We start from the raw sequence: 10,611 nt of genomic DNA, 5'->3' as shown, positions 1-10,611 counted from the left end.
TTAACTTCTTGGGAATCAATCTTAATACAAACTGTGGATTTATGATATTTATTGCCAAAATTAAAAAAAATATCATTTTTTACACTGTAAATTTATATCCCATTTGGGATATTTTATCCCAAAATTAAACGGACTATTATATCCCATTTGGGCGAGTGGTCCCAATTCACCTGTTCTGTTTTACTAGTTAGAATAATCTAACTGTGTCTCGGTACAGGCCCTCACCACAGTTAGAATACCACCCATATACTCGCAATGTAGCAAAAAATTGCAGAATCGCACCGAAACGATTTTGAAGAATATAAAATGATTTGCACTGGGAATAACTACCAAAATAATCAAAACAAACCTTCTTGAGATTGCTTTTGCCTTTTATCCCAAAAAATAATCCATATAAATACGAAAATCCAATTCATTTTCTCAACGTTTTTCTCTCGATTCAAATTACCTCCATGTTTACATTCGAAACTCTCTAGATTGTTCTTAGTAAATGCACTATGCGAGTTATCGCCCGTGTTTCTTTTGCTACATTACGAATACACGGAACGAATTCTATCGTTAAACCGGGTCCGTAGGACAATATCATTTTAACGATAGAACATTCTATCTACTGTTTTACCAGATTAAATTCACTTGTAGTTGTGCTAAGTTGTAGGCTAATCTTTAAGCTGTCCCTTTCCGCAGCTTAAAAAAAATACTTTATCAATAACTGCATCTGAATGAGACAACAAATCATGTTTTCCCCCGACGAATTTCAACAAGCTCACCTGACCGTCCACTGACGCTGGCTGTTCGCGCCACATGTCATAATTTTAAACTCACAATTTCGATCCCGATGCAAATAAATTACAAATACTTGCAAGAAACATAAAATAAATATATGCATTATTTTATCCCCCAATTATAGAACAGTTTTTGCGATTAATCTAGAACATGCTCTACCTCTAGGCAGGATAAAAATATTAATGTGACTTTGTCTCAATTCTGTCTTGATGTATACATGGTATAAGCGACATTGCTAGGTTTCTGGAAAAAAGGGGGGGGGGTGGTTCTGAGATAATGTTTTTAAAGAAATACTAGTAAATGGTATCAATTTTACATGTTTTCAACTGATTTTATGAGTACTGTTGCTTTTTGAGAATGTGAGAAAGCTCTTTACCGAAAGCCTTCTTTCTTTTTTTTCAAATTTTAATATATATTTGCAACATCTAATGCGAATATATTTTGTCCTTTTTTTCATATTACATGTACGACTCAAACGTGATGTTATCATGGTTATATCCCATTTGCGATCTTGCTTCAAATTGCTAAAGTGGTTCCAAATCAACCTGTGAATGTACAGTCAATAAATATATACCACACATGTACATGTCACACACATGCACATGTAATCCATAAACGTGCAATTTTCCCTAAAATTATATTACTATAAATAGAATAAAACTATATTGTGTTACTTGTAAACCTACATGCAACTGTCTAAGAAGATCTGGGAGTCGTGTCGTTTGACCACTGACCAGCGAAAATAACGTTTGAAAGTGGCGGGAATATCATAAATACACTACCTTCTTTAGAGAAATTGAATCAATTCTTTAAAAATATTTTTATTACAACAGCTTAAACGGCTGTTTAGAATATTTACCTCAATTCTTGGTCATCTCTAGGCCCCTGTAAAGCATTTTCTACTGAAAAATTGTATATGAAATGATCTGAAAGACTGCAGCGCATTTACCTGCTACTACTTTGTGAATTCAATCGGTGAATTATGTTCAAAGATCATACTCACGTGATTTAATTACTCCTCACTCATTACTCTACTGCGGTCATAAAATCGTGAAATGTGTATAAACTAACGCTGCATGTACACTAATCTTTTGTTATTTGTATATTGCAGATTTCAACAGAAATTCTTTTCCCCCCTTCATTTTCCTCCTTCGCATTATTGCTTAATTCTTCAAAATTAAGTGTACTGTAGGAAAACAAATCTTGTGGGTATTTTAATAAACTACTTAAAATTACAGTTATAAATTGCATTATATGTTATACGTTAACAGAATATAAATTGTACATGTAAATGATAAAATATTTATTAATATACTTAGATACTAGTATATCAATCTTTTATATTATTTGCGTGGTAATTTTGAGTGCAGGATACCAATTTTAAGTCAGCATATTATATTTCAACATTAAAAGCATGGCCTAGACTCCAAATGAATCTAAATCGTTTAGTTTTAACCATAGAATTTAAGGAAAGTCATAGATAAGAAAGAAAGCATTTTGTCCTAAATATACCCCCCCCCCCCCACGCGAGGATCTAAGTAGGGTGACTGGGATCCTTGGGGAGGAGGGATCCAAACCTCCATGGGACTCTCAAGAGTTTAGCTGGTAAGTGACCTGTCCCACACTCTGTCTTAAACAAAAACAAATGTAATTAGAGTCACGTTTGTTTAAAGACCAGTACCCACTCTCCCCGAAAAAAAATTTAAAAGTCCTCGACCCATGCATGAAAAAGTTGCTTCTGTATGATATATGTTATAGCTATGAATTTTATACTTTATAAAGATTTAAACAATTATAATCCTTATAGAATTTAATTTTTAAATATTGGTATCTGTGGCAAAAGTTTCGATTCTTATACAACGACCTTTCTGAGAATTTCAAAAAACCTTGAAACACCAGACGCGGATCCGGCCCGCCCCTCCCCCCCCCCCCAAAAAAATCCAACCCAGAAATTTCTTGACAAGAAAAAAAACCGAAACTCGCCAAACTTTCAAAAACCTATTTCGTGTGGGGGATGTTTGACTTCTAATGCTTCAAACCTTTGACTTTTCATTCCAATTTCACATAAGTTTGTGTTTACCAGGGGTGGGGTGGGGGTGGGGGTCTGCGTGTTCCGAGGGGGGTCTAAGGTATCGGTCTTTTTTCTTGCTTCAGTATAAAAATTTAACCTTGCAAATTCCAGGGGGAGGGGTCCTGACCCCCCTCTGAGAGGTATAAAATGAAAATTGTTGCACTCAAAGATTGAATTTTCAAGAGTTATCCCATCGTCTCCAGCCACGGTCCGGAGTCCGCATATAGCTCTCCAGAATAGGAGAGGATCGTACATTTTGGCCGTGGTTTGCGACGATGGAGTTATCCATACTACCGGAAATATTTAATCTCGTACGTCTTTGGGTCCTTAGTTACTTTTGTCACGTGATTACACAAGTATGGCGACTCTCGAAGATAAAGCGATCTGGGAAGATGGAGAAGTACGTTTTATGTACTGTTTATCACTATAACTTAAAGATATTTAAATATATATCTACATGGCATCCTTGCTTTGTTATTTTATCTTGTTTTAATGAGGCATTATTGACAATTAATGTTATTTGCTACAAATTATAATAACCATCTTTTTACTCACGAAAATCACTTTGTCATGGTGATTGAACGTGCGTTTACATCCAGAATTTTATTATTTAGTTGTCATTTGAGGTTCTTTATAACCTCTTTAGTGTTGAAACACACGATAAATATAGATAAGTACGTCGATGAGCCAAGAGAGTGTGACATTTTCACTCACGTTACTAGCTTCCGAATTTCCTCCATCCATGACATATTCATATTCACCCACGTTTTTATCTTAAATAGTATGATGTCTCCCTGAATGGATTATTTCTCATTAAATTTCATTCAGTGGTAAAAGAGGAGTTGCGGATACGAGATTAGGTACCCTAAAATGTAACAACAGACAGACAGATGGATACTTGGAATAATCTAACTGTGTATGGGACAAGCCCTCACCACAGTTAGAATACTTTCCATATACTCGTAATGTAGCAAATAATTTCAGAATCACTCCGAAACGATTTTGAAGAATTCAAAAGGATTTGCACTGAAAATAACTTCCAAATTAATTGTAACAAACCTTTTTGTGATTGTATATGCCTTTTATCAAAAAATAATTCACAGAAAGACGAAAATTCAACTTATGTTCTCAACGGCTTCAACTTATTCAATTCAACTTATTTTCTTGCTTCAAATTTACCTGCCATGTTTAAATTTGGAACTCTCTGGATTGTTCATAGTAATTGCACTGAGTACGAGTTATCGCCTGTGTTTATTTTTCTACACTGAGAATACAGGTAACGAATTCTATCGTTAAACCGGGTCTGTAGGACATTTATCATTTTAACGATAGAGCATTCTATCTAACAGACGGACGGACATACCGATTATAAACCCTCCTGCTTTTTAAGCCGGGGGTATAATAAACTGACTTATATGGGAGTATAAACAGTATTTTCTTCTGCATTAAGGTCGTTGATGAATCTTCGGGTAAATCTTAATCCACTCGATGAAACTGTTCAGCAAAGAAATTTGAAATGACTTTAACAGAAAAATACATTCTTCTGTTGTACAATGTACACTTTTAGAAGGCCAGAAATCATATATAATATTATATGTGCTTTGTTTTTATCTTGACAGGAAAGTTTAGGTGAACAGATTCTGAAGCTGAACACAGATGAAATTGTTACAAGGACAAAACTGCTTGAAAATGAGATCAAGGTATATATTAATTTTCTCCTTTATTGATATATTATTTATAAGTAGAAAATTTATAGAAATGATATTGAATTTTTGTTAATTTTTTTTATGATTACAGATTATGAAAAGTGAAATTCTGAGGATAAACCATGACTTGACAGCAACAAAAGAAAAAATCAAAGAAAACACAGAGAAGATAAAAGTCAACAAAACACTGCCATACTTGGTATCAAATGTTATTGAGGTAATTATTGCTTTGGATTACCCAAGCTTTAAAAATTACATCCCTTCAGTACCTGTAGTTCATTGACTGGAGATGTCAACAAGCTTAAATTTACTTTTAACCAGTCTTGCCGATACAATGTTCATATTGTAGAATTATTTTGATTTCTGAAGATCAATGTTTATCAGACACCCAAATTGAACAGTTTTTTGGGGGACAAATTTTAATGGTAACTTTTATAGACAGAAGATTCAATAAACTGATACTGATTTTTTGGAAAGTAAATTTTTGGATATATATTTAGAGGGTGACCCAGAAAATCAACTAACATTTATAATGTAACAATGAATAATGCATGTGTAAATCAAATTTTTCAAACAGAAAATTCTACTTCTACAGTGTGCTAGTGGAAATGGTAAAATTTAAAATATTTAGCGTAGAGAATCCACAACATTTATTATTCACTAATAATAATGCATCTATAAAGCAAATTTTTCAAACAGAAAACTCTAATGCTACTAGGTGTTAGTAAAAATTAGAAATTAAAAAAATATTTAACTCATCTCACTGCAGTCAGGACAATTAAGATTCTGCTTTATCCTGGTGTAAGTGTCGGTATCCTTTATAATCTCCAGCTTACCTATGATTCGATGTGATTGTTTAGTACAAAAATTTTAGTACATTCACTTTCAAAAAATAGATTTCTCAAAAAATAATACATAACTAATGGATCATTACATGAAGCAAAATTCAAAGACTTTTCTCTCTATGGTAAATTCTAGTTACTGGATATGGAACCCCAGGACAGTGGGGAGGAAGATGGAGCTAATATTGATCTCGATGCACAGAGAAAGGGCAAATGTGCTGTGATAAAGACATCCACAAGACAGGTACCTTGGATCTACAGAGGCAAAGCTCCCCGTTTCATAAAAAAAAAAAACAAAGAAACTTCAGATAATTCCTGTTTCAGTAACTTGAATTGAAAAAGTCAGAATTTTAATAAAGTTTAAGCAATGACTCTTATTAATTAATTTTTTTTTTATTTATACAAAATTTCATTCACATAAAGTGAATGGGATCGGGCAGCAATTTACTGTACCATGGTTATGTAAAATTTATTTTTATTGATGAATCTTCTGTAATTTCAGACATATTTCTTACCAGTCATAGGATTGGTAGATCCAGAAAAATTGAGTCCCGGAGATATTGTGGTAAGAAACTCAGTTCTATGACTATCTTTTTAGACTATCATAATCATGTTTAAATGGAATACATGTATTTATATTTTATTTTGAAGGAGGAAAAAAATTCACATGCAATGTTAAATTTTTTAAAATTATTTTGAATATTTTTAGGGTGTTAACAAGGATTCCTACCTGATTTTGGAGACTTTACCTCAGGAGTAAGTAAAATACCACACAATTTATTTATCAATCTACTTCATCAACAAATAATTACATATAATTTTAAAGCATTGTGCAGTGATTAGTTTATTAGAATCAAGAGACATATCATTTCATTGCATTGCATTTTTATACGCCCGTCTTAAGACGGGACGTATTATGTTATAGGCTTCATGTCCGTCTGTCCATTCGTGTCCGGCTCATAATTTCAATACTATTAGGCCTAGGATTATCAAACTATGCCAACTGATACTTCTTGGGTAGATGGTGTGTCGCGCGCAAAAAGTAGGTCGCTCTGACCTTTAATTAAGATGCTATGGCCAAATATGGAAAAATCCTGTCCAGCTCATAACTAGCAAACTATTAGACCTACAACTATCAAACTTGGCAAATGTATACATCTTGGGTAGAAGGTGTGTCGCGACCTATTTCAAGGTCACTGTGACCTTTAATTTAGGTGAAATTTTTTAAAAAACTAAGTCTTTTAAATTTTGAATTTTATAATCCTAAAAAATGTAAAAATTTAGTTGTATCCTTATTAAAAAAGTGTTAATTCAAGAAATGACTTAGTTTTTTCAGCATATACTTGACAGCAATCTATAACAAATATAATGTATGTTAGAGAAATCCCATGTCTCCCATGAGTGTAATTATCAAGCACTGGTCAAGAATTTTGATAACAGAAAATTGCATGTCAAATTAGAGAGAAATTAATGAGTTTAGTGTGAGGAGCTAACTGGAGAGCATCTGTGTTATCTATATCCCTTTGGGAATTAGGCAGATGAGTAAGCCTGTTGGTTTGATTAAAAATAGCTCTTGTTGGCTAGCCTAAGTTTTAAAATGATTTTGATGAAAAGTAATTAACACTAATTTGATATGCATAATAAACTAATCTGATATTATATAATATTATTAATATAAAAAACTAATTTCATAGGGGTGGAATCAGCATGTCCATGTTCCATAAGAAATCACATATTAAAACCTAATTGACATTAAATGTCAAAGAAAAAAATCATTGAGTATTTTATATGTTTTAAAAATATTTTATGGTAGATAGTGCAGATTCATTCATCTCTTGTAATGAGTAGACAAGCATCCAGTCAAAGATTGATTAATGAGTTCAATGTAGGAAGGCTAGCTAGCATCTTCTTATCTGTATCCTTTGGGAATTAGACAGAAGACCTGCTGGTCAGTTTAAATAGCATATGTCATTTGATGGTCAGCCTTTTATTTTCAACATTAATTTGGTATAGATTAAGTTGTTAAGACTAATTTGATATTGTTTAATATGATGGGCATTTGACAAGGTCTAATACAACCAGTAGAAATCTATCAATGATGTAATTTGTTATGATTAATGCCTACACCACAGGGGATGGATAAACAGATATTTTAAGGAATAGAAAAAATCATGGAAATTTTAGAATCAAGGTTTACATGATTTTCTTGCACTCTAAACTGTTTAAGTTAATTGTAATTTTTTGACGGGCATATCATGCTGTGGCGTGGCACTTTATTTTTATGTGATGGAAATGTAAGGGAATTGAAATGAAGTTTCTTTTTTATCATTTGACAGGTATGACTCCAGAGTGAAGGCTATGGAAGTGGATGAGAGGCCCACAGAACAGTACTCAGATATTGGTGGGCTTGACAAACAGATTCAAGAGGTAGGCCTGATTTCCGCTAAATAATTTTGCCCCCATTTTATTTTCGCCCCTTTCGCCCTATCCTCTTTTTGGCAAATTTAAAACAGGGCGAATTCAAAGAATACAGTATAATTTCCTTTTTTTTAAAACCCCAATGACTGCACGAATTTAAAACGGGACAAAATTGTTTTCAAGTGTGAAAGGGGGGGGGGGGGGGGGAAAAACACGGGGCAAAAATAAACCTGTATACAGTACAGAGAATAAAATAATATAGAAATATAGACATTTCCATCAATAAATTCTCAATACTTTCAGCTCATCGAAGCAGTAGTGTTACCAATGACACACAAAGAAAGATTTGAAGCTCTTGGAATTCAACCACCAAAAGGCAAGAAAGGACCAAAGAAAATTTGATTGCTTTTAAACATTTAACATTCAATAAAATTTCTTATGACATTTCAAATGAGCATTCAGTCAGATTATTTTTTTACTAGCTTCATCATTATTTTCCAGGTGTGTTACTGTACGGTGCCCCAGGAACTGGTAAGACTCTTCTAGCTCGAGCCTGTGCAGCACAGACCAAGTCAACGTTTCTCAAATTAGCTGGTCCTCAGCTGGTGCAGATGTTTATTGGAGATGGAGCTAAACTCGTCAGAGATGCATTCGCCCTCGCCAAAGAAAAACAGCCAGCAATCATATTTATTGACGAGTTGGATGCAATAGGTAATGAATTCTTTTTAAGTTTTGTTTTACATGTATGATTGATAAATTGAAACAGTGAATGTGTATTTTCTTTATTCCATGGATGAATTTTGTTTTATAGGAACAAAAAGATTTGATTCTGAGAAGGCTGGTGACAGAGAAGTTCAGAGAACTATGTTGGAGTTACTGAACCAAATGGATGGTTTCATGCCTAATGCACAAATCAAGGTATTTATATAAAATAAACATTGTCACTGAATGGGAGAGTGATGCATGAAATTTGTGATAAATATTTAGAAAAGTAGTACTTGAATTATCTTAATTCTTTCAGATCCAAGCACTAAAGTAAATCAGACAGAAAAAGTGAAAACTGAAAACTAGGAGACTTATTGTTCAAAGAACAATAAGAGGTCTTTCCACCTTTTTTGAATTTCAAATTTGTTTTTATATCCGACTCCTTAAAATTAAATTCCATGAAAAAGAAACCAAAACTCTTATCAAGCATAGAAAAAAAATGAAAATTAAAAAAAAAAATTGAAATGACCTTGACCTTTGACCTTGAAAAAATATTCAAGGTCAAAGGTCAAGGGTCATAATGCAATTATAAAATGCTTCTACAGCTTATAGTTTTCAAGTTTTAAGGTTTGATAGTAAGTAGAAAGAGGTTAAAGGGCGATAACTCATTTAAGGGGTCATCAGATCCTTTTGCACTTATACAGTGAAGTTATGCCTAAAGATCTTTAAGACATTAGTGAAGGTTTGGTGTCTCTACACTCTACAGTTTCCGAGGAGTAGCGATTACAAGGTTTTTTGCACAAGGGGCAATAACTTTTAAAAAGGTTAATCTTAGGGAACAAGAATGAAATCTTTCGAATTGTTTTTAGAGTACATATTAATGATGCACAGACATTAAGTATATGTTAAAAGACAAAAGAGATATAAAAAGGGCTAAATTTTTCATTTTTGGAATGACCTTGACCTTTGACCTTTAAATCAATTTTAAGATCAAAGGTCAATGAATCTTATGCAATTAGTCCCATGTCTCTACGACTTCTTGTTTTGAAAATTTTTAATTATTTGTAAAATTCAAAAAGTTTCAGGGGCTATAACTCATTGAAGGGGTCACCGAAGACTTTTGCAATGAATTGATTCCAGAGTCCTCTCAATTAGTCAAAGACTTTAGTGAAGGTTCCATATTTCTACGGTTTACGGTTTCGAAGGAGTAGCGATAACAAGCATTTCTTGCAAAAGGGGCATTAACTTCGAAAGCGGTCAATGATCAAATAACTGGAATAACTTTTAACAGGGACGTAGCACCCGAGGGGGCCGGGGGGGCCTGGCCCCCTCACTTTTCTCCCCAACATAACCTTTACGATAGTAAATGTTCATTGATGGGATGGTTGGCCCCCCACTTTATAACCATAGTATAGGGATAGCAAGGATTGTAAGGAAAAAATTTGAAGTGGTAGTAAGTTGGCTTTGAAAAAGTTGGCCACTACCACCACCACCACCACGAAATAGGATTTTCGAGTTTGGGCAACTTTTTATTTTCCCTTTTTTTTTTGCTTGTCAACTTTTTCAGGTAAGTAAAAAAAATTTTTTCTCTGGTTGGCCCCCCCCACTTTCAAAAACGATGCTACGTGCCTGTTTAATATCCAATATGATGACCTATAAAGGTTTTCGATAAGTCTTGCAGTTTCAAAAGTCCGGGAAGAAAAATAATAATAAGAAACATAAGCATTTCAAGAGGTCTTTCCACAGAAAGGTGGAAAGACCTAATTATTAGATACCTGCATTAAATTAAATTGTGTTTAATCAAAAGTTTAAAAATAAGCAGCATACCTTTATGCTTTTCTTAATTTGAAAGCTCACAACAAATGAATACTGGAAAAATTATTCTGATTATTTTTCAAGGTGATAGCTGCCACAAACAGAGTAGATATTCTGGACCCTGCTCTACTAAGGTCAGGGAGGTTAGACAGAAAAATAGAATTCCCTCACCCCAACGAGGAAGCCAGGGCCAGAATCCTACAGATCCACTCAAGGAAAATGAATGTTAGGTAGGGAGCAATAAATATATGCTTTTTGTTAATTCCTCTTT

At 33.6% G+C, this 10,611-nt stretch overlaps 1 protein-coding gene across 1 annotated transcript; it reads left to right on the top strand.

Annotated features, from left to right (window-relative positions):
- The first annotated feature begins 3,177 nt into the window (after positions 1 to 3,177).
- LOC134236320 (26S proteasome regulatory subunit 6A-A-like) lies at positions 3,178 to 10,575 on the top strand. Its single transcript, XM_062718495.1, has 11 exons — positions 3,178 to 3,254; positions 4,474 to 4,554; positions 4,652 to 4,777; positions 5,539 to 5,646; positions 5,905 to 5,967; positions 6,112 to 6,158; positions 7,739 to 7,829; positions 8,124 to 8,196; positions 8,322 to 8,531; positions 8,632 to 8,738; positions 10,425 to 10,575. Exons 1-11 carry the CDS (start codon positions 3,213 to 3,215, stop codon positions 10,572 to 10,574), a joined length of 1,098 nt encoding a protein of 365 aa, XP_062574479.1. The 5' UTR covers positions 3,178 to 3,212; the 3' UTR covers position 10,575.
- The last annotated feature ends 36 nt before the right edge of the window (positions 10,576 to 10,611 follow it).

This window comes from Saccostrea cucullata, unplaced genomic scaffold (assembly GCF_032062105.1).
Source record: "Saccostrea cucullata isolate Sc308-1 unplaced genomic scaffold, CSIRO_AGI_Scuc_v1 ctg3453, whole genome shotgun sequence".
Lineage (NCBI taxonomy): Eukaryota > Metazoa > Mollusca > Bivalvia > Ostreida > Ostreidae > Saccostrea > Saccostrea cuccullata.
The sequence above is the reverse complement of the archived record's forward strand: the minus strand, read 5'-3'. Positions and strand labels throughout refer to the sequence as shown.